Here is a 27,185-nt window from a genome sequence, read left to right on the forward strand (position 1 = left end):
ATCTCTTGAAATTATATTCAGAAGTTATGTTCAGAAGTTATATGACGTTTACCAAATTTCAACCTCAGGTACACCCAATGGTGCTCTCAGGCTGGTATTCTTTTTGGGCCAATCCGGCCACCCAACCCCGAGCTATTAACACCGAAAGTAGGGTGGTTTGAAGGTTTTCGATATTTTGAATGCAAAAATGAAAGTTTGAGTATGATATAAGGCTAATTAAAGGTTGCAATGGGTGTTCGTCTAGATAAATGAATGAGATTATCATGGAAAAGGGTTACAATAACTTTTTGGGTATTCTGCGGTAAATAGGTTGTTTTTGCCGGAAGATAATTAGCAATTAAATTGAAATAGTAATTTTCTTAAAAGTTGAAGGATTGACCTAAAAATTGTGGGATCAACTAATTTGGGTACGAGGAAGCCAATTTTGAGGTCGGATTTGACCCCAGATCAACTCCCACGGAACTGGAACGCCAGTAATGCGTGAAGTAAAATTTGAATTGCTCGTGGAGTATTGGTAGCAGCCTTTTACTTTAGGAGGGTTAGTGTAACTTTTCAAGGGCTTTCTATTGGTGCTAATTTTAATAACCCCAGTGCCAAAAACCAGAAATTGGCTTTTTAGAGCGGCTGAATGATGTTGAAATGGTAATAACATGATAACTTGAGACAATTAGTGACAAAAATACCCACCTCGGTCAATTTTGACGAACTCAGATTTTTCGGGTTTCGGCACCCACGACTCCTTAAAAAATTTCAAATTGCAAACGACTCGCAACGGCTGCTCAGTAGGTCACGAAACTTGGCAGGCAGGTTGGTGGCACCCCTTATTTATTAGAAAATTCTGTCCGAACACGTTTTGAACACTACTTCACGAGTAATTGAGTTCTGAAATTTGGGGTCATCTGGCAGGCCGATGAAAAATGTGCGCATTCATTGCTCGTGTTCTATTAGGAGTTAGGTGGTAAAAATTGGTGTAACTATGGTAGGACTTTCCGCGCTGATAGTTACTTTCACCAAATTGACCTTTCATATTTGTCTTTTGGCCCCTAAGTGACCCCTAAAGTTTAGATGTTTACGTTTTTAGGAAAATTGGTCTCATCGGCATGTATAATTATGGGGAATTGTTCAGACCAACGTTCAATGTTTACTAAGCAAACACTGATTGACATGTCAAGTGCATATATGAGATAAAACGGAGTGGAATTGTTTACATAAGAGTTCGAATGTCGTTTACTTAAGACAAGGAGAAAGTTCAACAATGGTTGGTAGCAGTTGAATGACAGAGCACAATTTGATATTAATTTGTTTGCATAGCAAACAAAGCCCTCCTACAGAGTGTTACAGATTTCAAGTGTAAGTTGCAATGTCTACCTAAGAGATTGAGGTTTCTTTGCTTAAGATAAGAACATCTTGGTTGAGAATGAATTGAAAGAACTCAGAGAAATTTTGGCATACTTTAGAGAATTTTGTGAGAATTCAGTTATCTGGACACATGTGGGAATTGAGAGAAAGCAGTTAGTTTAGTGGGACTAAACTTTAAAAGACAGTGTGAAAGGCGAAGAAGAGATTGAGATTCAGACTGAACTCTGGAAGTTTGTAATTGCAAGACCAGTTGGGATACTGTGAGCGTTTTTGATTTAGTTCACTTGGGAAGTGAACCACGGATATTGTTTTTATTATTATTTTAATTACTATTATAAATTGTCTTAAGTTTTTCCAATCCATTGATGTGCAATTATTTTTCGTTTATGCATCCATATAACTGGAATTGATATTACCAGCCCCATTGTGAATTAATTTATTTCAAGGTAATCTAATTTGCAACAGCATACAAGAGTGGAAGAGGGGAATTAGCAGAGTAACAAAGTAACGCTTGCTTCACCAATGCAAATGTTTTGGTTTATTTTATTTGATCGATCATCTGGGTGACAGAGTCCCCTCACTGTTGAGCCCAGCAGAAAATCAGAAGACGACAACAGGTAACCTCATTTTAATTAATTATCAGATTGATATCTCATTTTCATGGAAAAATAGCAAAGTGGTAACCATTTGATCTTTTGATTCCATTTGATTTTATGTGCAAGGAGAATAGGTAAAATATAGATTTAAAAAATGTTTTGACACCCAGCCCCCGCCCTATTCCCAATATTAGCCTCAACATACGTCAACAACATGATAAAGAGTAAACTTCCAAGAAATGATATAACGGGAGGAAAAGAATCAAACTTTATTGACAACGATGTTAACGTCCATATCCTTTTATCTTTAAAGCAAAAAAAAACAAAATATGAGTATTAACTGAGGAAATAAGCAAATGGACCAGTCTAGACATTAAAGACTTCTATTCTTTTACTTCATTCTATATAAACTAAAAAAAATGATTTTCAGACCAAACGCAGATAGGTTTCAAGGACTACAGAATTTTAGCTACAAAAAGCAAAATTAAATTGTGGCCAAATATGCATTTAAATTTTTATTTTGGCTCTAATAATGTCAAGTGTTAATTGTTTTTTATTAAAATGCTAAAAATGACCAAAAAAATTGGCTATATTGAGAGAAAAAAACCTAACGAACGTTTAAGGAAAAATGTTTCTGCTTGTTGCAACCAAAGCTAAAATTACGTTCTGCTTCCTCATGAATTCATTTGCAAAAAAAAAAAGTTGATGCGACGGTGATGTCAAAACAGTGAAACTTTAAAAAAAAAACATGCAATAAGGGAGTTTTGATCCCAGAAGAAGATTTCATAAAAGAAATTTGTATGTGAAAATAAAAATGAAGCCGAAGATTCTTTTGAGCTAAAACTTCCATAATATACGGCAGCTTTGGCAAAGTGAAAATTTTTTCTCAATTGATCTACATATACAAACATTGATGCATTTTAACATTGATGACTGTAACTTCTTTGTTATTTTTGTCCTGTCTTTTTTGTTTTAGCTTGTCTTATCTTCCTAATTCTTCGTTTGATTTTGTCTTATACCGGTGTGAGATGCAGTGGTTGCTATTCTGCTTTGAATTTAAGTGAAAAATATTATTTGGAAGTGGAAAAGTTTTGATGCAATGTTGGAGCATTACTAAGAAATTAAAAAAATGCAGCAAATAGGGTCGCATGTTTTAACTATCAGAACTCATAACTCTCAAAACAATTATTTGACAGAATTGACACAGTTCTTTTCTAATCATTGAGTTCTTAAAAGTTACAAGGTTTTGACAGAGAACAGAGCGCTTTTAAAGAATACTTCATAATTTATAATAAAATCTAATACCAATTTGATGAAATGAAAAACTAATTATGGACAGATTCCTTAAGTAAGCATCATGTTTGCGACTTATTTCGAAGTTATACCAAAACTGAAAAACCAGTAAAAACCAAAAAGTAAAATGGGGCACAGATTTTTTTTATTTTTAAATAGATTCTCAAATAAACTCGGTTAAAAACACAAAGTGAGGAAGGAGAAGGACTTTTTAGTTTCGGAGAAATTGTTCAACAGTTTAAGGTCAGTTTTTCTGACAAAGATAGGCAAATGAGTTGATAGGCAACAAAATCTGAGAAAAAATTAATTTCTCAAAATGCCTACTGGAGTTGTAGCAGAAAAAGTCAAACGATCCTTTGTTTATTGTAAAGAAAAAAAGAACCGCCAATATAACAAATAATATAAAATTTTCCATAGCAAAAAAATAACTCGAGAAATTCTTGAAAAGGGCGAAATTCAAAAACCTCCAAACAGTATTCAGCGTGCAATGGTCCTTCTGATGATACCATTCATGTCTCTTTGTGTCGAATTCAATTTCATCATTCTGCCAAAAATTATACAACTAAAAGAAGAATCCAGGTGCGCAACAATTTCCTCTCAATATGTGAGTCAGAACAACTATTTGTCCAAGATATCTCTCTTTCTCTCTCTCTATGTATATATATATATATATATATATATATATATATATATATATATATATATATATTTATATATATATATATATATATATATATATATATATATATATATCCCGCACTTTCGCAAGAAACATTCTATTTAGATAGCACTTTCATTCGTTTTTACAGCGTCATATTTCCCGAATTGTAAAAGGCAGTAACAAATTCATCTGAATTCAAATAACGTGCACATAATTTTCGCTTAAAAATTTACAAGAGGTAGCCTCTGCGCCGTAAATTCGTCAATGTTTGCTTTTTGCTTAAAGAGATAATCGCTCCTCCAAAAAAATTTGCTTGTAGAGAATTTGAATAGAAATTTTTACATTCTCTGTAATGTAAATATGAATAGAAATTTTATCTAGGAAGTTAAGTCTCAAATAGAGAACTTCGATGTTTTAGTGCAATGAAAAAAAATCACTGAGTTTGACATTTAGGCTGCAATTGCGAGAATGTTGCCCGTAAGTTTCAGAATAATCCGAACTAAAACAAATCAATTTTTACGTTTACAGGATTTTAAACTAACTCAATGCTTATTTTTTTTATAATAATCAATATGCCATGCAAAATTATGCAAATGTTATGCACTTAAATTTTTTTCCATTGAGTAGCCCAGTAGAACTTTTTCACGCGAAAACAGTATAGCAAAAAAGATAGAATGACGACGTTATGCCACCGCTGTCCAAAAAGGTCCCAAAATAGTGAAAAAACTTTCTGTTAACTAATGTTTAGAACCAGATAATTTTTCGCATAACAAAAGGGCCTGAAAAATTCGGCGATTTGTGAAGTGCGCACAAAATCATGATTATTTGGTTTAGGTTATCATAACTTATGAGGTTACCCTGTAGGTATGAAGTTAATGTTTAGGTTATCATTAATTATGAAGTTACCGTGTAGGCAGAGTGTGAATTCGAATCCCTGGTGTAATAAACTTGGTTGTCTCCAGGGTCCAATACCAGAACATCTCCAGGGTACACTCTCGTCTGATCAGGGGCATCGAATGTGCCCAAGTCCACGTAATACAGCCCATAACATCCACATGCATCCCAACAAGACACATCCAGGGTTACCTGACGAACATAAGTTTGTTTTCAAATAATTTACCTTTAAAAAAATTGAAACTGTACATCAATATCAATTTTCGGAGGTTGTAAACAGCTAAAAAGTGACTTTTTAAACCTATTTTGGCTCAAAATCTTTCCATTAATGCATAACTGACAGCCTTACATAAATTAATCAACTTCAATGGTCGGTTAGAATCAGGTCAGGGTTCAAAACTAAAAAAAAATTTAATCATTATTTTACTTAATCTAATTGCATTATTGATTTTGAGGTGAAATTAGGCTAAAATCGGCACTTTTAGTATTGAATCCCGTCAATTGCTTAATCCGGATCTGAGCGTCATTAAAAATCAAAACTGAATCAGAGTAATTTCATAATGCTTTTCAACGTGGCCAGAGTTCTGATCATGACAACTTTTAGACATTTGATGACAAACTTCATTGCCTTATTCTAAGCTTATTCTGGACATAATTAACTCTACTTATTTTTTTCTGACTTTTAGCTGAATAGTATGAAAATTGATCATCGATAGGGAACTGAAAAAAAAACAACTTAGAAACTTGAGAAAAACCTGGTTGGCAAACATTAATTCATCAAATTTAATGGCTAAACGTAAGTTGGTCAGTTCATTTGCGATTAGGTGAGGTGTTCTTACATCCCACTTTTTGACGAATTCATAGGAGATGCCGTTGAGTGTGAATGAGTCTGATCTGTCTGTCTTAGAACACTGATCAGAAACACACCCCTTCTTCATTTGACAGTAAGCTCCAGTGTCCCCACATCTGGAAAAATATGAAAAAACGCTGCGTGGATAAATGCTTTAGATAAAGGTCTCTGTAAGTAATATTCGTTAATCGGAAAGTTTTCATCAATTCAAAACATGGGGAAATCAATTCATCGATTGGGACTTATTCTGAACGTGCAATTGACACATTTGGGTTTTCAGAGCTAGTAAATATGTTATAATACAGTATTCCTGACCAGGGCAATTTTATAAGCCTAATTTACATTCAAGGATAATTTTATGTTTTGTTTCTCTTCCTAATATCCCCTCCCCAGAACAAAAATTTTGTTCTAATCAGCAGGTCCTAACCATGTAATCTGGTTTGTATAGCCGAAAAAAAAGTGGGACTACCAATTCCGAACTATTTTTTATTATTGTAAAAGTGGAAAAAATTGCGATAAATTTTTTTCTACCGACATGAAGAAAAAAGTCGCAAAATCTGATTAATTTAATTTCTAATGTTTTGTATTTAGCCGCTTTAGTCAAGATGCGATTGCGAAAATTGGGTGTTTGACACAAATCAACTACGAAAAGAAAAGCTTCGACGCAAATGGATCACCTAGACTTTGGTTGACCTCTTTTTATAAAATTGATATTTAGTGCTTGTGTGTACCCACAGAAGATATAGGGCCCGCTTATTGTTACAATCTCAAAATTTATTTGCCGGTTACAAGATCTATGCCACCCCGGCGTCAATATTGGCCGATCGATATTTCTGCGGCGATATACTACAAAAGTTTGAATGAAAAACTCTGGAAACATAAGGGGTAGATTGTCGGATTAGCTGCGAAATAGACTTGAGTGCTGCATTATAGGCCGTACTAAAGACTATGTAAGAAACACTCAATGATTCATTAATGAGGTTTATTGGAATTAAATCCACATAAAACCTTTATATTAGTGAACTTCATTACACATGAGTTCTTTGTTATTTTAATCAAATTCAAATGAGGCTTAATGTTAATAGTAATAAATTACTGAGTGAGATAAGTTAGGTATGATCAAGATTTAATCACGCAAATGAACCAAAAAATATGTTAAAGAGAGTCAAGAACGGCATCACGCGCGCAAGTGCCGTTAGTCAGAGGAATAAATCACTCAGAAGATTTAATTTGTTCAGCCTACCTGTGTGAACAAAAATAAAACTAAAAAAACAGCATCAGACGACGAAATAAGAAAACATATCACTTCAATCCTTCCCTAAGAATCTTCATTCACTAAAAATACTAGAAAATGAATGGACTATGAATAGAATGGAAAAATCTATTTCCGACTAAAAAATCCGACTAAAAGAATCGACAAAATAGGAAAAATGCAAGTCAAAATGCCAGATGTGAACAAAAACCACCAGCGAGAAAGCAAATTTTTTCTTCAAGCACCTTTTTCTCGCGCTTATTTTAAAATAGAATGAACAGATTTTGCCAGCGAATAAACTATTTTGAGAGAACGTTCATCAGCCTTGCAGATTGCATTTTTTAAATAAGATTAGCAAACACAATCAACTTCTTACCCTATACTTAATATTTATACTGCAACTGTTGTTCCGGCCTTCAAAGATCAACATTCTTCTTAAACGGGAGCATAACTGTGTTGAAATAAATAACTGAGAACAGGCATCTAGTGTGAAAATTTTCATATTTATGCGTTTTTATTTGATTTTTGACGCGTTGGAACATCACCAATCACCCTTGTTGATCTTATAGATTTGTAAAACTTATAAAACTGTTTTCGCGCTATTAGAGTGAAAACAGAAATAAAGAATTATCGCAAAATTATAATTTAGTAAGATTACATATGAGGAAGATAATGCCAAAATGTCAAATTGTCGACCTTTTGACGATAAATCAGGATCTCTTTTTTTAGCAATCTCTTTCAATAACTACAATTAGACTAAAATTAAGCACAGAACAATTATTTAACTTGTAATTGACAACATTATTATACGAAAACACTACGATAGCTTATTTCAGAAGAGCAGTAGACGCTTATTTCAATACTCGTAAAGTATTTCTAATGATTTTTGTTTTATTAACCTGTAGGAGAAAGGGGGCAGACAAGGGTATGAATCGGGCGAACATGTCATCGTATCAAAACACCAGTGCTCGTTGGCAGAGTCACACGAGGGTCTGTACAACTAAAACAAAAAAATCTAATTTTTAATGATCCATTCAAAATTATATCATTTTTGGGGTACAGATAATTAACTAAATATAGTTTCTTTTATTAGTGACACATGATGCCTTGCTTTGCATCTTAGCTGTCAGACAGTTAATCTACAAAACTTTTTCAAGAATCTGAAAATAAGATTAAGAAACTTGGTTATGAGTGACAGGTAAATTATTCAGCTTATTTATTACAACTCAATCTTATTTATCTCCACATCTAGCTACTACCCCTAACTTCAACTGCTCATTGTGTGAGATGCAAATCAAGTTAAAGCCTACACAGTTGACAATTAAAAACAGCTCAGTTCCTAATTTGAGGTAAAAAAGACACATGCTGCAATAAAAGTTTGTTTGTTTTTCCGTTGAGTTCACTCACCTTGAACTTTATTTTGTTACTAGCTCCCACTTTCTTAACATAGTACTCGAACCCCTTTAGAACACCCTCACATGAGATCTCGTAAAGTGGGTCAAAGAGAAGTTTATCATCTGCGTCGTAAAAGTAGTCCGCTGGGTTCAAATAGTCAGCGCAGTTGATCTTTTGCATCACTGCAGAGCCAGCCAAACAGTGGTGGGGGTCTGAAATAGTTCCAGTAGAAATGATTATAGATTTATCAACCAAATTTTGTGTGATTCCATTTCAAGTTCTGCATTGTTCAAAAGAAAAAAGTTGTCAAATTATGTATAATTTTACTCTTATATTTTCTTTTCATTGTTCATAATTTATTGTTCTGAAAATTTTTTCACCTTTTGAGAATTTTATGCCGGCCCCTATTTTGTTCAGACACTTTTTTGACCTTTTTGGATAGAATTACAGGCTAACATATGATAATGAGAGAAGCGCTTTCTGCGTCAAAGGGGTTTACTACAAAAAGAAACTTCAGTAATTTCGCTTATTTGGAAACAGTTTTCGAACAAATTTTGGCCAAATTTATCAAAAATCGAGTTTAATGACTTGAGACAAGCTATAGCTTTTTCGCTGGCCAACAAACCATTTCTTTGCAAAATTTAAAACTTAAGTTCGTATTTCACTCACTTCAGATAACTAGTCACGATTTCGGGGGTAATTCAGAACGGAAAAAATCTTTTCAAACATGGTCACTCCTCAGAATTAGAAGAGCTTAAAAAAATTTTCTGGGGACAAAAATTTTCAGCCCATTTCCAGCCAATTTGATCAGCTCTTAGCTAATTTTCTCACCTAATGTTTTCTTAGCTAAATTTTTTTCTTCAAAATGAGAATTATTTTCAAGACCAAAATGAGCATTTCAGTTGTCCTCTACAAAGCACTCACTGTAAGCAGATCTTATGATGGTTTAGTTTGGTTGTATCTCTCAAAATTTCAAATGTAAATTTATGGTCTATTCAATTAGTGAAAGTAAGAGTTTGTGCTGTATAATAAGGACAGATTCTATGTGAATTTTGCATTGTAATAGATTATATAGAATTTTTGCCAAAATCTTGACATACAAACCTTCTATTGCAGTTCAATTTGACCAATTTTTTGAATTAAGAAAGATGTCCAAAATTAAAAATTGGTGTTATGATCAATCTGTTGTCCGTTTCATTCAATATGCAAATTGAGCAAAAAAAATCCAAACTAGAGTTTGTTTTTCACGATTTATTGGCCAAATAACCAAGTTTCTTTTAAACTGTTTGTTGAGGGGTTTTCGCTAGCGGAATAAAAAGCGTTTTTAACTAAGTTGAAAAAATTAATTTCTCAAAATGAGAGAATAACAAGAATGATATTTTACAGTAGAATTTAGAGATTTACAGGAGAGACCTGATTATTAGATCAAGATGGTGATTTGATTTTGGGGATGAAAAAGGACTCAAAAATCAGCTGTATATATACCCATTATCAGTGTGAAAAAGTCAAGATACAAAACTAATCTTAGCACCATGATTTATAGTGGGGCTCGCAAGGGTTACCCAATATGGTTTGCTTCTGCAAATCAGTCGCAAAGGGAATCAGTCGCAATGGTAAGTTAAACTTTCTACTAATACTAAGATTAAGTCTTCAACTCGAATCAAAATTCTAACACCCCCACTCAGACTTGAGCTGATTGCGTAGAGTCTGTTCCCATCAAAACTGCTCTGAATGTTTCCACTTTTGGAACGGGTAAGGACTTTGTGAAGATGTCCGCTGCCATTTTGTCTGTAGGAACGCAATGAATTGAAATAGTCCCATCCTCCGTCTTGGCCCGAATGAAGTGAAACTTTGTCTCGATGTGCTTCATCCTGTTGTGCATGACTGGGTTTTGGCAAAGTCTGATACAACTTTGGTTGTCCTCTCCAATTGCCATTGGACGTTTCTGTTGGATGACAAAATCCCCTAGAAGTTGTTTCAGGTAAAGTGCTTCTTGAACTGCTGATGCTATGCCCTGATATTCTGCTTCTGATGAAGAAAGAGCAACTGTGGCCTGCTTCTTGACACCCCAGCTGAGTGCTGCGCCACGTCCGTTGAGCTTGAAGTAATAGCCCGTTGTTGATTTTCGGTCATTCACATCTCCAGACCAGTCTGCATCACTTTCCCCCACTAAATCATAACTAGTCTCTCTTGTGTAAGTAAGTTTTAGACCTCTTGAACCTTGAAGATATTGCAGAAGTCGTTTTCCGCATAGCCTGTGTTGATTGGTAGGTGCGTTCATGTGCCTGGACAAAATGTTGACTGTGAACATGATGTCTGGCCTCGTTTGTATGGCCAGATAAGGAAGTCATCCAACCAAGCTTCTGTAGATCCTCTGGTCCACTTCTTCGTCTCCGTTCTGTGCTGTCTGAAGTTTCAATTTCAAATCAGCTGGAGTTCTTGAGGGTTTGCATTGATCCATTTGAAAGCGCTCAAGCATTGTTCCTATGTAGCGTTCTTGGTCGACTGTGACTTTGCCCTCTTCTTGTCTGATTCTAAGGCCCAGAAACCAGTGCAGTCTCCCTCTGTCTTCCATGTGAAATGTTGCCTCTGGTGCCTTTTTGACATCGGAGTTCACTGTCATACTTCTTGATAATACTATGATGTCGTCAACCCAGACCAAGATGAAGGTGTGATCCTCTGCCTCTGATCTTGCGAACAAGCAGTGATCGTTCCTGCTTCTGGTGAACCCTGTCTCAGTAGGAAGTTTGCCAGCTCTTTGTACCAGTTGTTAGCAGCCTGTTTCAAACCATAAATTGATTTATTTAGTCGACATACTAACTTCTCCCCATCTGATCCGCGTTTTATAAACTCCTGTGGCTGTTCCAGATACACTTCTTCCTCGATTGGTGAGTACAGGAAAGCAGTCTTGACATCAAATTGCTGCATCACATGGCCCTGCTTCGCTGATAGCTGAAGTAGAATCCTGAATGTCTCTGGCTTACAGGTAGGCGCAAAAGTCTCAAAGTAGTCCAGTCCTTCCACTTGTTTGAAGCCTTTCGCCACATAGCGCGCTTTGTATTTGTCCACTTGACCACTGGGTCCCAATTTCACTTTGTAGACCCATTTGCCCGGTATGACGTCCCTGTCTGTGGGTGGTCTCACTAGGTTCCAAGTCTCGTTGTCTTGGAGTGCCTTGACCTCGTCCTTCATTGCCCGGTGCCACTGGTCCCAATCGTCACCTTGCTTGGCTTCGTAGACTGTTTTGGGTTCCACATAGTTACCCTCAGTCACAGCAAGATGGGTCCTGACTTCTCCAAAAAATTGCGGAACATTCCTTGCTCGTGTCCCTCGTCTGGGCTCTGCCCTGTCCGCTTGCTCCAGTGCTTCTTCAAAGAAGACAACTGTCTGTGAGAAGTCCTCCGTTTCACTGTCTTCCAGTGACTCAGAGTCTCTTCAGTGTCGTTTCTTGAGTGTTCACGCTCTCTGCGTCATGCCACTCTTCCTTTTTTGCAGTAGATGTGCCCTGCTCCTCTTTGTTGCCATCGTATTGATGACCATCGTCTGGGTGCCAGATCCCCAGTTGCTGTGACCCCTCATCTAGTAGGTGGGGCGTCTCTGTGTTGTCGGGGATTGAGCCCACTTGGGACTCCTTGATGATCACATCTCGAACTGCCACAACTTAGCGTGTGTTGGGTACGTACAGCAGGTATCCGTTGTCTCCTTCAGTGTAAACCACAAACTTTCCTTCTAGTGCCTTGGGTTCAAGTTTGCTGACATCTCTCTCCCGCTTCCTCATGAAGACTGTGCAACCAAAAATAGACAGTTTACTAATTGAAAACTTAGGTTTTATACCTCGCATCAGCTCTGGTGGGCATTTTTCTTCTCATCGTCTCACAACCAAGTTCCTGATCCTTGTTGCGTGAAGAATTGCTGCTCCCCACATCATCTTGGAAAGTCCTGAGTCAAGGAGCACACATCTTGCCATCTCCAGCAGTGTCCTGTTGCACCTCTCAGCTAATCCATTCTGTTGTGGCGTCTGTGGTATGGTCTTCTCCTGTAGAATGCCTGCATCTAAGCAGTATGTCTTGAACTGCTCTGAGAGAAACTCCTTCGCATTGTCTTGCCTCAGGTTCTTGGGCGTCCCACACTGAGAACGAATTTCTTCAGGCTGGCCAGTGCTTCACTCGTTGCCTTAAGCAAGTCCACAAACACAAACTTCGTGTACTGGTCTGCAAACACAATGCAGAACCGGAACCCTGACAGTGACTCTACTCTGAAAGGTTTCATCACGTCTGTGAACATCCTCTGCAGCTTCTCTTCTGCTCGGGTCTCTGCCACTCTTGGTCTCTGCCACGCTTGGGTCTCTACCACTCTTGGTACTCTTCTGCTTGGGTCTCTGCCACTCTGCCATTCTTGGTCTCTGCCACTATTGGTACTCTGCCATACGTTGCATACATCATCAAGTTCCCCCACTGTCTTTGGTGCATTCTTGAGCACATCCGCTTTATTCAAATGACCCAATCATCTGTGCCACTTGCTTGCACTGTCAAAATTCACGCTGTTGGAATTCATCTTGAATTCTAGAACGTTGCAGGGTAAGTAATACAAATTATTTTCTTGTGTTAGTTTTACCCGAGTTCCCTTCTGGAGTTTCATGCAGCTGTTTCGTTTCTCAAAAGTGAAGCTATGTCCCCACTCCGTGTATCTTGAGACTGATAGGAGGTTTGGAGAATAGTCCGGCACGCACAAAACATTTCTGAGTTCGCATTGGAATTCCCCTTTGTTTGAGGGTATGCTGATCCTCACACAGCCTCTGCCCACCACTCTGGAAGCCTCTCCACTGGGATTTCTGACCACTGATTGAATGGGCACAAAGTCCAGGAAAGCATCGATGTTCGCCACTATGTGATCTGTACAACCACTGTCCACTAGCATGCCTGCTGTCTTCCACTGGGTAAGAGCTGCCCAGTATTCTTCGTCTGGTGAAGCCAATGTTGGACCCATTGTCACTGACTCCTGTTTGCCTCTATCTCTTTGTCTCTTGCATGCCCTGTCTAGGTGACCTTTCTCACCACACTTGCTGCATTGTGCTGTCTCCTTCCTCCTGAGGTCCTTGGCAAAGTGTCCAGGGATCCCACACACAAAGCAGTTTCCTTTCTTTGGTCTCTTTTTGAAGTCACGCTTCACTGCCAGTGCCACTGAACCACTTTGTCCCTTGTGCCTCTGTGCTGTGCTCTCATGGAAGTTCCGCAGCCTTTTCCTCAACTCTGTGAAGTTCGTTGCCGGGTTAAGGTTTTCCTGTACAACAAAACTTTCATACCTCATTGGCAGACCATTGAGGACCAAAGCGTTGAAGAAGGTCTCTCAGACTGCTTCCCCTGCCTCTTGTAGCCTTGTGAGCAACTCCTGTCTTCTGATGAAGAAGCTATCCAAATCGTCAGCATCCTCGAGCTGCAGTCGAGCAAGCTGTGCCACCAAGGTCACCACTGTCGGCGTCTCCACACTCTGAAATCTCTCTTGCAAAAGTTTCCAAGCCTTTGCTTCATCTCCGATACCGTCATCTCCCACACAGTCATGCCTCATCAGCATGAGGGTTGGTTGTTGCATCTAGAGTCAGTGCCAGATGGCACCACACATTGTTCCGTTTCTCCTTGATGTCTGCAACTTCCTTCTCATATGCATCCTTCAGCACCTTGTGGTGCTTCTTTTCATCATTGCTCGCCCCATTGGCTAGTGATGCAGGCTCATTGGGTTGCTCCTCTGTCCCAAGTAGTGATTTGTAGAGTCCCTTCGTCTGCATCATTGCCACAAATCTTGTGCTCCAGATTGGAAAGTCCTGTGTCTTTCCTGTGTAGGGCAGCAGCTTCACTGTCTGTTGATCCATCGTAGTTTGAGCAGGCAAAACAATTGTGAAAAGAAGAGGTACTAAGCAGAAAATGATTATGACTGTCAACAAAAATTAGTTTTGTTTTAGAAATTATTTTTAAGACTTAGAAAATTGATGGGCCCATAACCTGTTGGGTTATGGGTTTTCGCCAGCGGAATAAAAAGCGTTTTTAACTAAGTTGAAAAAACTAATTTCTCAAAATGAGAGAATAACAAGAATGATATTTTACAGTAGAATTTAGAGATTTACAGGAGAGATCTGATTATTAGATCAAGATGGTGATTTGATTTTGGGGATGAAAAAGGACTCAAAAATCAGCTGTATATATACCCATTATCAGTGTGAAAAAGTCAAGATACAAAACTAATCTTAGCACCATGATTTATAGTGGGGCTCGCAAGGGTTACCCAATATGGTTTGCTTCTGCAAATCAGTCGCAAAGGGAATCAGTCGCAATGGTAAGTTAAACTTTCTAATAATACTAAGTTTAAGTCTTTAACTCGAATCAAAATTCTAACATAAACACTCTAAACATCTCTAAACGACTCCGCTTATCCGTTCTCTAAATTTAAACATAGCCGGCAGATTGCCGGAATAGCTGCGAAAGAATAGATTTGCGTGCCGTGTTATAGAGATAGAAACAGATAGAGATATAAATTGAAAAAGTTATCGACGCCGCTCGAAAAGCTATGTAAAAAAATTAAACGATAAATTAATAAAGCTTGTTAAAATTCATTATTGCGCAGAAGCCTTTTCATTTCGGACCCTTGTTACACATAAGTTCCTTTGACCTTGAACTAATTGAACATAAACTTAAATTTTAAAGTGCAAAAGTCATTTTTGTTGAGTGAGGTAAGTCACTTATGATCAAAATCTAATCACGCAAAAGAACTTTTGCTAGAGAGAGCGAGAGAGAAAGAAATGACGTCACGCGCGCAAAAGCAGTTAGTGAGAGGAAGAAGTTACTCAGAAAATTTGACTTTTCAGCTTTGAGGTGTGAACAAATGTAAAACGAAAAAAGAGCGTCAGACGAAGAAACAAAAAACATAGCAGGACAAGTCCTGACGTACAATTCAAAGAATTTTCATTGACTAAACAGAAAACTAGACCAAGAACAGACTATGAATGGATTGGGAAACCATTTAGAAAAAAATCCGATCAAAAAAAATCGAAAAAACTGTAAAAATCAAAGTGAAATTGCCGCATGTGAACAAAAAACCACTAGCGAGAAAGCGAATTTTTGTTCAAACCCCGTTTTCTTACTCTACTTTAAATTTAGAGCGAAAAAATTTCACGCCGCAAAACCACTCGCTTTTTCGCTCCACTTCCTGTTTCGGCGTGACCAAAATCACTACTCCAATTTGACTTCAAAAATCATGAAAATGTGTGAACAGATCTTAAAAAAAAGACAGCGCCCCAATACAATTCAAATTCTTTGAATTGTAAAAAAACCAAGAGCACCGCAATATAGCTACGCTCAGCTTACAGCTTCGCAGCTATAAAAAAAAAAACAAAAGCAAAGCAACACGTCGAGAAAGCCAATAGAGCATTTAAGTGAGAACCAAAAAATTTTTCTGAGTTAAATGGTACCCTAGCACCGCCCTAATAAACACTCTGTGTTCGTTGCAGCTGGGAATAGACAAAATTTCAAATTTTCAGTTAAAAGAGGATAGATTCTTTTATGGTAACGGTTGTTAAGATCTATTCCACAGAAAGCAGTTTAATTGCACCAAATAAATATTCACCGTGGATATTTCGAAGGAAAAGCAGTTGGAAATTTCAGTTATTCAACTATTATAACTGAGACATGAGTGCCAAAAACTTATCAAACTTATTAAAAACTTATCAAACTTAGTAACTCTTGTACTAAACACAGTATCATAAATAGAGTACAATATTTCGAAGCTGCTGTATCTATGGTTGAGGCCAGTCTCACCTTCTATCCTTGAGAAGTCGAACTCCTTCCTGTCCTTGTCCCCCCAGTATATCTTGGCCATGATGCCTGTGCCTAGGATGGATGTGACGGAGCAGTTGGCCTTCATTCCGTACCTGTACACCTCACTGCACTCTGCAATCACTCCCTCCTTCCTGATTGGCTCGCTCACCACAACACTCGTCGCATCTATCGCTGGCTAGGAACCAGAATAAAACCGAATCAAATATACCTGCTCAGTGCGATAAGAATAAACTTGCTATTCCACTTAAATGAGACAAACTGTTTGAAGATTCATCTCAAGATCAACAGACCCTACGTAACTTTAAAAACTGAGATAAAGCAGCTCTTATATCATATTTGGGTTCAAAATGTCTTCAGTTCTTAAAGTTCGTCCAATAACGCCCTACACAATTAATGTTTAAGCATCTGTGGAAATAGTTTTGGGCAGACGTTTTGACTTACGTATCGACTGTCAGCAATTCCAGTGACAATGAAGGTTCCAGGGTATGCATAGATCCAGTCCATCCACGTGAACGGGTGGGGTGTTGTCCTCCCGGCTCCCGTCCCAAAGTCAAATTGATAGGTCATCTGTACAAATAAGATAATTAGTATTTGCTAGGAGGGAGTGATACTGCGATGTCAAAATTTGTGAAAACTTCGACGATGTTTTAAAAAATAATTTGATTAGAGTTTAAAAGAGCAAATATTAGTCTCTCGGGCTCTGCCGATAATTTTTTATTGACTTAGTCTTAGTTCAAGGTCAATATTTAACCTTGTGAAACATGGAAGATCCAAAAACGTAACTTATAGGGCTTGAGTCCGTGTGCAAGTTTTCCTTTATTTTCCGTTGTTTAAGATCAATAGTTGAGAAATTGTTCTTTCTTAGAAACTGGTTTCCAATAACGAGAACGTCGAAAAATACTAGGATGAGAACCAAAACAAAGAAATTGGAGAATTCAAATTGCAATTTTCGAGCAGTCAAGCTGTAGTTCAGTTTTTTTTCAGAAAGGCAACACATTAACGTGATTTTAATAATTGAAAAACTGCTGATTTTTGTAGATGGCTAAATATTAGCACACTGAGCACTAACAATCTGTCTATCGGGAAAAATTTAAAACTAAGCAAAAAAAGGTTGCTGTCATTTACAGAATTGCATAAAAAATCCGCATTAATTACACGCCAAATTACGGAATAAAAGACAAAAGTTAAGCTACAAAAATATCTAGAGGTAGAGTGACAGTGTCCCAGGAAAATATAGTGCAACTTTTTTAAAATTTGAAGCGATTGGTTCATTTTTAACCAATATCTGGCATCCCATGAAAGACAAATTCAGTATGAATAACTGAAATCATACATGAAAATTAGAGCAGAGCATGCTCGAACACCTAACAATCATTGTTGTTTCATGGCATAAAACCTTATGGAACCAAAACAGAAATGTAATTAAATAGCTAGATGGCAGCTACCAGAAACCAAATTTAATCTTGTAAGATCTTGCTAGACTTGTGCGAAAATCAGTTAATCTCATCAGACATTAAAAAACAAAATTTGTTCTTGCAAGACCTTGGAAGACAAAGTTAATCTTTCAGGACTCTTGTAAAAATCTTGCAAATTTATATTAGAAACATGTGAAAATCGTGCGTCCTGACGGTCAAAACACCAGGATACTCTCGAAAACACCCAAAAACAGGTGTCTTTTCCGTCTTTTTCGACTCTTCCAGTGTCATGAATGTTACCTGAACGTTGAATTTGCAATTTTTGTTCTTAAAAAATCTCTGCTTTTCTTTACTTTTAGCTTGAATTGAGAAATCTTGCCTCCTAAAAGAATTAACGATTTAATTAATGCAAGACTTGCTTAAAAAAACAGCCTTAATTCTTAACTACGAAATTGGTTTTCTGTTTCTTCTTTTTTAAAGAAAGAAGCAACCAAATCCTTATTGTCTAGTATCAATCGCTGGAAGAGCAAGGGACACTGACGTATTTACTAAACTCAACGTAATAATGGGAACGAACTTTTATTGGACAAAAAATTTGATTTTTAAAAAATATTGGCAGAGACAACAAGATTTACATACAAAAGAGTTTCAAAATCCGGTGTGATTAATGTTGCCTGAAAGATGACTTTGTAATCAATGCTTTTATCGTGTTCTGCTTTGGCTTCCTGGGACTGATTGGGGAGCCTTTATCCATGCAAGTTTGCGCATGGAATTTTTTTTTAATTGTTGTTCAGTTTTTCTTCTGTCATGGATTTGGGACACTGTGGCGACGAGGAAAGGACATCGGAATTTGAGAAAAGGACTACATAAAAAAGAAAAAAAAACGAAAAAAATTCAAAAGAAGGACGCAGCAGCGTGAAGGAACTTTTCTGGTTTTCTTGTTGTAATAGATTGGTAAAGTGATGTTTTTGTTTTTCTTGTGATGCTTGATTTTACTTTTCTATAAGTTAATTTCTTAATGTTGCCGAAAATCTTTTTATCCGATTAATATGGGGTAGAATGTGAGAGAGAATTTGTTTGGTCAGTATTTGCGTTCCCGAAAGGTGGGGTACATTTCGGCTATTTTTTGAGCGAGTTCTAGGGTCTCTTTTAAAAAGTTAATCTCGCAAAATCTTTTAAGAACAATTTTATCTTCTAACATTCTTGTAAGAAAAAATAGATTTGTAAGAATATTGTAAAAAAAAGTTAATCTTGTAAGAAAATTTCAATCTTGTATTATATTGTAAAAATCTTGTGAGAATCTTGTACGATTTCACTAGTGGCAAGAATAACAAATAACTTTTGCTTTTGACCCGGGTTCAAACCACACTAATATCGAACATTTTCATCTAAAAAGATTTAGAAAACAGTCTTTTTAAGTAAAAAAACTTCCTTTTACTAATTGCTACAAAGGTTCATATTGAGAATACAATTGATTTTTTGTAGCTGACAGAGGGTCTTGAGTTCAAGAATTGCTGAATGTTAAACCTAAATTTTTTAAATTTAAATTGATTTTAGTTTAACAATGGTTGCGTTTTGGCAACCTTTTCAGTGCCCTTGCCTGACTTACATCCAAGGAGTTGCAAACATTTATTTAAAAAATTCTGAAAACTTGAAAACCAAAGAATCTATGTTCCTTTTCTTAAAGTGCTCTGAATTTTGAAAAAATATTGGCAGAGACAATAGGATTTACATACAAAAGAGTCGCAAACTCCGGTTTGATGAATGTTGCCTGAACGATGACTTTGTAATCAATGCTTTTATCGTGTTCTGCTTTGGCTTCCTGGGGCTGCTTGGGAAAGCTCTATCCATGCGCTTTGGCAACCTTTTCAGTGCCCTTGCCTGACTTACATCCAAGGAGTTGCAAAAATATATTTATCAAATTCTGAAAACTTGAAAACCAAAGAACCTATGTTGCTTTTCTTAAAGTATTCTGAAAACTGATGTGCGGATAAGTCAAAAACAGTCTATTTATCATTTGCAACTTCTAATTATCATTCGCAATGGAGAACCGTGATTTTTTTACTGTTCCAGCATGTTTTTCCATCTTTTAAATTTTGATCACTCAACAGTGTAGCAGTTGATAGTGGATTAAGTGTAAAACAATATCAAGAAAATCAGTTTACACTATTGACTTTACCCATTGTTTGCAGAAGCCCTCAGGTGGCTCGTAATCCATGACCGCTCTCAACTTCACATTTGTCTCAACATGCTTGTCCAACTGGGCAAACCAGGCAGAGGAGATGCCCTTCTGGGTTGTGTAGATACTCGAACTATTACATGCACAGGCAAAGTTAAAAACAATATGACTTGATTAGCTAACATTTGCATGACATTGTTGCAGTATGATGAAACCAAAAGCATCATAAAGTGCCAAGTTTAAGCCTAGACTTTGTAATCAATTGTTAAAAAATGATGCTTCACCTTTTGTTGATGCCTCATAGTTGCCTAAAGTTGTAGCGAAAAAAGTTCTGTTTGATCGTCGAAGACATATGTGAGTCATCGTGCATGATTTAATTGAAACATGAATAACCAATCACAAAATGGTTATATTACGAATTAACGCCCCTACCAATGGAAAGCGCATAGGTCAGTTTGGTCCATTTCGTCAGGAGACATATTTTGTGGAATCTAAGTCCACTCATTGCTTTACAAGTGTTAACATACGTTTTGCAGAAATAAGCAGCTAAAATGGAACAAATAGTCTCTTCTGGTTGGTAGGAGCGCTGGCTCGTAAAGTGAGGTGAACCAAAATTGTATTGTTTATGGTTTTTTTATTGATTAAGAGTTAAGTCTTCAAAGAAGTCTAGCAGTTTTCGATATCCCTGAGGGAAGAAAAAACAAATTTTATTAGTTGTTGTTCATTTGTTCAACCCAAGTGTGTGTTTTTTTTCATCGGTTGATTTTTGATAATTAAGCTGTTGCTGAATCTTGTTTAATTATATCATTAAACTTGCTTGCCTTTGTTATTAATTGAACCATTTCTTAAACTTTGGTTTCTTCTCTACGAACGCTGATCTCAGAAAACCGTTGGGTGCAATCAGTGCTCTTACTAGCTCTCAGTGAAGTAGTCTCCGTCGACCTCTCTGAATCCCCCACACTTGTTGCCTCCAGGGTCAGCTTCACTGCACTCTGAGTTGCAGAGACCCTCCGCTACTCTCTCGGACACAGGATCTGCACACATCGAATTTCAGTTAATCAGATGTCGGTCAGAGGATCATAGAAGGTTGTGCGTGTTTTCGGATGGTAAAACAAAGCACAGCAACAAAGAGGAGGTTTTGATTCCGTTGCATTAATTTTTCCAAGGGCATTTTATAGTATTTTGAGGTCTACGACGATTCTGAGCTCATGATGATCTGATCTGAGACGGATGTGAGCACCCGTGGGTGCGAACTAAATTGAATTTGAACACATTTTGGTCTGATCTTAAAGGGAACGTGGGTCTGATACCAAGTTATTTTGGTCTTGGATGGTCTGATGAGATGTTTCTCGTCTGGGAACCCAACCTTTGTGATGCCTGCATTCGAAAAATTAAAAGTTCTGTTTCTAAAAAGGTTGCAAAAGTTCTGTTATGTATACCGATAATTGGCAAAATATCACAAATTATGTCATGATTCATTTGAACTACTTTAAGAGCTCAAACCCTCTTGTATTTCCAAATTCTAAATTGAGTTCAAGTTGAGCTGTCAACCAAAGAGATATAATTCCATGAACGGCTGAAACAACGTGAAACAAAAACTTAAGTGGCCTAGTCCAACTTGACTAACATTATACTTCAATATTTTCAATTTTCTGCCAATGGCTATGGTATCACGCAGGAATCTTGCGAAAGATGGTTATCTTGCAAGACCCTGGTGTGATTATATAGTCTTGCAACAGTCTTGAAAGACCGTAAAAAGAACACTGAATTACGAGTTAGAGCAATAAGTTATCATTTCAATAACACGGTACATAACAAAGAGAACAAAGTGTCAACGTTAACAAATATTATTGAATTTTCAGTTTAATAATTTAAGTAACACAAGGCGACTCTGTAATGTGCAATTGCACATAAGGTTCCGACCCCACTCATCCACAATTTTGGCATGATTGTCTACCAAATGAGAAACATAGATAAACCCAAAAATTCAATTTTTTTTAAATTGGTGTATGAACGAAAAGATAGCCTCCAAAATAAATAACTCAGTGTTTGAGTGAATAATGGTGCATTATATTGATGAGATGTGCAAATATTAAGAAAGCGGGTCAAGGCCAACAGCAAAATCAAACAACAACAACAAAATTAAATTACATCAAAAACTTCAAGTCCGTTTAAAAAACAAAACTTAATAACAAAGTCAAAACAGCGTCGGATAAAACTTACATTAAACACAACAACTTTTAATTCACCAGAAATGATATGGGACTACTCAATGAAAAGGCTTGGTATTAATTAGACAATAAAGAACAAATACAGTAAATTTGTAATTTTCGCTTATTTTTTTAAACAATTAATTTCGAAGTAAGGAAAACCATTAGAAATCAACTAAAATATCCCATAGCTGTACCTTTACAAATTCTTCTATAGAAGGAATTAAGAACTGCCGGTATTCATTTTTTTATGTGGTTACAAAAGAACAACAAATAGACAACAAACAAAAAATCAATTAAAACTTAGCAGAAAACGCTTTCGAAACCGTAAAGCCAAACTGTGGCGAACAAAATATGTTCTATTACCTTTTCTGCGAGCACCGATAATTTATTATGTAACCTCTTACGAAAGAAGCTAGGTAACAAGACTGTAAAAACGAAAAAAAATGCAAAATTAAGTAACACTTTAATTTTTTTTTTCAAAAAAAAAATATTTCCAAAGACATGATCGCCATTAATTACAGAATGAAAAATTAAATAGGTTCGTTTACTCTTCCAAAGTTCGTTTGCTCTTGAGAATTGAAATTATCCAAAATATGTCTCACGTCAATAAAAAGAACCTCAAACATGACAAAAATCAAAAATTAATTTACTTTTTTTCTGTGTCGAAGCCAGTAAAGTCAACGAATTCTTTAAAAACATTAGATTGTGTGACTCCAATCCCTCTTGAAACCTTCTTTTGACCACAAAAAAAGCCATATTTGGCTGGTAATTAACGAGAATAACGAGACTAGATAACAAACAGACAATAAAATGAGCAAAACTGCGAAGTTACAAAGTGTCTCTTTTCAATTTATAAAACAATTGTTTTCAGAGTCATGAAAGCCATCAGCTATCTACTAATATCAAAATATCGGATCATCTACGTTTCAATGAAAAACCAATGAAACCGGCTCATTGTACTGGATTTTTCATACGACTAAAAAGACAAAGTAAAAAGGACAGTTAAAGACAAAAATTAAATTCAAATAAATTCTTCGAGAAGGTAATACATTAAATAAATTCTTCGTAATCTATATCTTCGAGGATTTGAATATTATGAAGTGTTCGTTTTTTGAAAACCTCTAATGTAATATACGAACTGTCAAAAACATGATAATGTGACAAAACTAGAAAACGCGAAAAATGGGCAAATACCTAAAAAAAACATTAAAAAAATGTGAAACCTAGTAATATCAAAGCCAGAAGAAACGTAACTTAAGGCGTAAAACCGCCATAGAAATTGAGTTTGATTTCAATAAAAAAAGAAGTATTCTTTCATTGCTGACAATAAGCTACAATTTGACCAAATTTAGAGAAAAGTAGAGGCAAAAATCATTAAGTCATTATTTATTTTAAAATCAAATACATTTAAAAGTCAAAACAACAATAAATTTTCATGTAATCAACTAGATATAACAATGTGGAGCTATTTAGGAATCCAATTTGACTTATCCTTAGTGAGCTTTGGTTTGAAATGTTCTATTATTTAATTAATGTAGAAAAGATAGATTTTTTTTATAAAAAAGACCGACTGATCACAATCCTAATTATTTTGGATTATACCAGTCCAAGATTGGTCCAAAACCAGCCTTGCTAATCCTGTTTGTCTATTAGGAACACTTAATTATTCTAATGTTCTAGATATTGCTATTTTGTAAAATAAAATATTAAAAATAGATGCTGCCTTTTTGATAATCAACGGATAAATTTAGCAAAAAACGGCAAAGTTTTAATTACAGAGCAGTCTCAACGGAATTTGAAGTAGAAAAATCACCATTTTGAGTCTAATTGATTGTTCATTGTCTTAGTGCTGTATGGTTCTGTACTTCTTGTAAATGTAATCAAACTGAACTAAAAAATACTATTTCGTGCTGTTTTTGATGAAAAAGTCTTAATTTTGAAATATTTAGCCAAAATTTTTGACAGAAAAGTTAATAAAAATAGCCTAAAATAAAATTTTTTGTCTTTACAAATAAAAATCAACAACAATTTCTAAAAAAGTTGACAAATTATAGCAAAATTGGCAAAGTTTCAGTCAAAATTTCCGGAAAATGTGAATAAGATCTCACCGGAATTCACTCTATTTTCTCAAAATTTAAACCTCGATAACTCCCTGTAAAAAAATAAAATTAAAAAAATCTTTTTTATTCCATATTCTACGCTGGACAAGCTTTCTAATGAAACCAGTTGCAACTCTCTACGATGAATATATCGGTCGACCAAAATTGACTGAACAAAAAATTCCATTTGAGTATATAGTTCCTTCCCCCTCAAGAGGGGTCGGAACAATTACAAAAATGAACTTAGAGAGAGTGGTAATAATATTAAAGCATCAACTGAACAAGTCGCCTACAAATAATTTTTAAAATTAAAGTCCCGACATGATCTGCTCGTAGCCATGACCTGCTGGTGTGATTATGTATAATCTGACAAGAGTCTTGAAAGATCTTGCAAAGAGAAGCACCGGATTTGGAGACTAGGTTGAAAAACAATACTCACGTATCACAGCGGAGCAGAAACAGATATCACCCTCCTGTAATACAGCGTAGAAGGTGTTCTGGTCAGAACATGTTTCTCTGCAGCTGTACGTATTCAGTAGAGAAGGTCTGTAGTCCCCAGCAGCTGTTCTGATTAGTCTGTTTTGTTTGTTCACCTTGAAACAGCCCGCATACAGTCCGAAGATTGGCGAGGCAGCACTATCCGCTGAAACATTATACTTTCTTCATGTACCATTTTGGGGCTGGTAAGTATTGAATATTTTGGTGAGAATTCGAATTTTCATGTTTATCCTGTTATTAACGGAAGTTGAGAATTTCTGTTAGAGACAGTGTAGATCACTTCAACTGTTCTGCAGTATCTTTGTCCTAGCCAATGATTTTGTTACTCGATATAAGTTTGGTAGACTAGACAGACAAAGTAAACTAATTGTGCAAGCGATGATATGAATACAGATATAGACTAGCTGATTGTTAACAGTAGAACATTAACTTGAGGTCACCGATATTACCATATCTGTCCTATTAATCCATATGGGATGAACAAAACACAGGTTAACGTGCCAGACCAAAATTAGGCATGCCAGACCGTCCAGGACGGTACATGCTTATGTCCAGACCGTGTCACAGATAAAAAAAAACGTCTATTTCCAGACTTTCGTCGATCGGAAAGTTTTCATGTGTTCTTCGTGCGTTCAAAAAGAGTATACTCAGACTTTCGTCAGTTAATGTCCGGACTGTTGTACGTTAACCAGAATTCCGTTCCTTCAAAAGTTTTCAGATTTTTCGGCTAACCCTCCCCCCACCCCCCACAGTAATTTAGGCAATCCCCATTTAAATATAAGGATGCATTTGAATTATTACATGTGAAGAAAACTTGTGAATAGTATTTCGATAACGCTTTATAGAACGGAGGTTTGCAGTTAGTTTGTGTATATCAATAAGTCACTGCAAAAAAAATGCAGACATCAACCAAGAAATTGCTCTTTTTGAATTTTTGGAATTACGTAACGGGGTCTGTTACTGCAATTTTCTTGAAAAATTATGCAATTTTGGTTGTTAATATTTTACACCGGGCATATAATTACGAAAATAATTTTCCCTTTCAGAGAGGAGCAAAAAATTAATATTTGGGGTCACCTAAATTTCGGCTATATTGGACAGGGGGGCTAGCGGAAAAGATCCCAGATTTCGTGCGTAATTCGGGCGTTCAAGGGCAGGTACGTCGAGACTTTCGTGGGTTAAAAAGGTTTGTTCGTTATTTGTGCTTTCACGATTTTGTATGTGCAGACATTCATGCCTTCGTATCCAGACCTGTCTCCATACTAATCCATATAGCTTGTACAGAACTTTTTTATAATAAATTATAAAGTTATAAATTTTATTGGGAGGTGGTTGTGATGTAGGGCCGGTAGGGCCATAAGGGTTGGTACATATATAGTTTTAAAAAAAGTAACTGGTAAAGATATTGGATGAAGGAGATGCAGTTCATCCATTTTTTGAAGCTTGATTGTTTTAAAGAATTCAATAATGTTCCAAAAATCCACTAGTAAAATTTTCCAAAACAAAGCAAAATATTGTATTAAAGTTTTTCTGCTTTCAACATTTTGCAACTTTTGAACTCAAGTGATTAAAGGTTTTCTACGTTGAAAGCTTTCACTTGACTGAGCACTCTAAAAAAAGTGCTGAAGCGATCATAAGTTCAGTGGTTACTGCCATTTTAGCTCTCGAGGATCACTATGTTCAGATTTTCGTTCGTTCAAAGTTGCCTATGTTCAGATTTCACGTTAAAATTTTCCTAGTCCAGACGTCGCGCGTTTAAAGTTGCCTATGTCCAGACTTTCGTACGTTCATTCGTGTTTACAGACAGTGTAATTTCGAACGCACGACGACACCTTGTGCGTTCATTTTGGTCTGGACATATCGAGTTTTGGACTGGTATCTTAGCCTGGTAAACATTTATATTTAATAAATTTACGGTTTGCAGGTTGCATATTGGCTTCTTTGACCTCATTTATGATAAATATAAACAAACAAACAAACATACGAGCGAATGATTCAACTGTGACACCAAACTTACTTTGGCACATTTCCTGAGGGTTGCCATAGTAACTATCCTTGCATATGCAGTTCTTGAGACCAGGATTACCCGGTGGTCCCACTGCCATGCATACCAGATCACTTCGAACACAGTCCGCATCAGTCGTGCATGCATCTGTGTTTGCACTGCACCCTGGTACAGGAGGACCTTGTGCATTAGCAGTCCCAGCGCAAACCATCATCAACAGCAGGGCTGTAAATAAGAAAAAACAACGAACTTATTTTGCTCAGCATTATTGTCAAACCATTAGTCAATTCTCATTCATCTTGAAAATTAATTATTAATGGGAGAATTCAAAATGTGTTTAATAATTAGTGGTGTTTTTTAAAGAAAAAATAGCTTATTAGCGCATTTCCGAGTCCATTTTTGCATTCAGGCGGCTTCATTAAAAGATTCACTTCAATCAGCTCTTTCCTCCTATAATTATACTTTGTAAAGCCCTGACTTATCGACCTGGCCCATGCCGACGTGGCAGCGGTATAAATTGTTAGGAAATGTAAGAAATGCGTGACTTATTTATATTCACAGTGATAGCATCGAAAAAATAGAAATTGCCGCTTTCATGGCAATCACCGATAACGGATACAAAACTTACTATGGAAATTATTGTTCCGACC

General features: G+C 36.4%; 1 protein-coding gene across 1 annotated transcript in view; it reads right to left on the reverse strand.

Moving 5' to 3' along the window:
• The window catches only part of LOC142341222 (uncharacterized), a 297,980-nt gene extending 271,234 nt beyond the window's left edge, over positions 1-26,746 (reverse strand). The window contains exons 1-10 of the mRNA XM_075392141.1: positions 26,548-26,746; positions 24,472-24,675; positions 20,634-20,754; positions 19,721-19,853; positions 16,568-16,693; positions 16,106-16,301; positions 8,313-8,512; positions 7,805-7,905; positions 5,643-5,769; positions 4,816-4,995 (exon numbers count right to left, since the gene is read on the reverse strand). Coding sequence (XP_075248256.1) covers positions 4,816-4,995; positions 5,643-5,769; positions 7,805-7,905; positions 8,313-8,512; positions 16,106-16,301; positions 16,568-16,693; positions 19,721-19,853; positions 20,634-20,754; positions 24,472-24,675; positions 26,548-26,746 — 1,587 coding nt within the window. The remainder of the gene's footprint in view (positions 1-4,815; positions 4,996-5,642; positions 5,770-7,804; positions 7,906-8,312; positions 8,513-16,105; positions 16,302-16,567; positions 16,694-19,720; positions 19,854-20,633; positions 20,755-24,471; positions 24,676-26,547) is intronic.
• Positions 26,747-27,185: the final 439 nt, after the last annotated feature.

The sequence above is a fragment of the Convolutriloba macropyga genome, chromosome 6 (assembly GCF_964194025.1).
Source record: "Convolutriloba macropyga chromosome 6, txConMacr16.3, whole genome shotgun sequence".
In the NCBI taxonomy this organism is placed as follows: Eukaryota; Metazoa; Xenacoelomorpha; order Acoela; family Convolutidae; genus Convolutriloba; species Convolutriloba macropyga.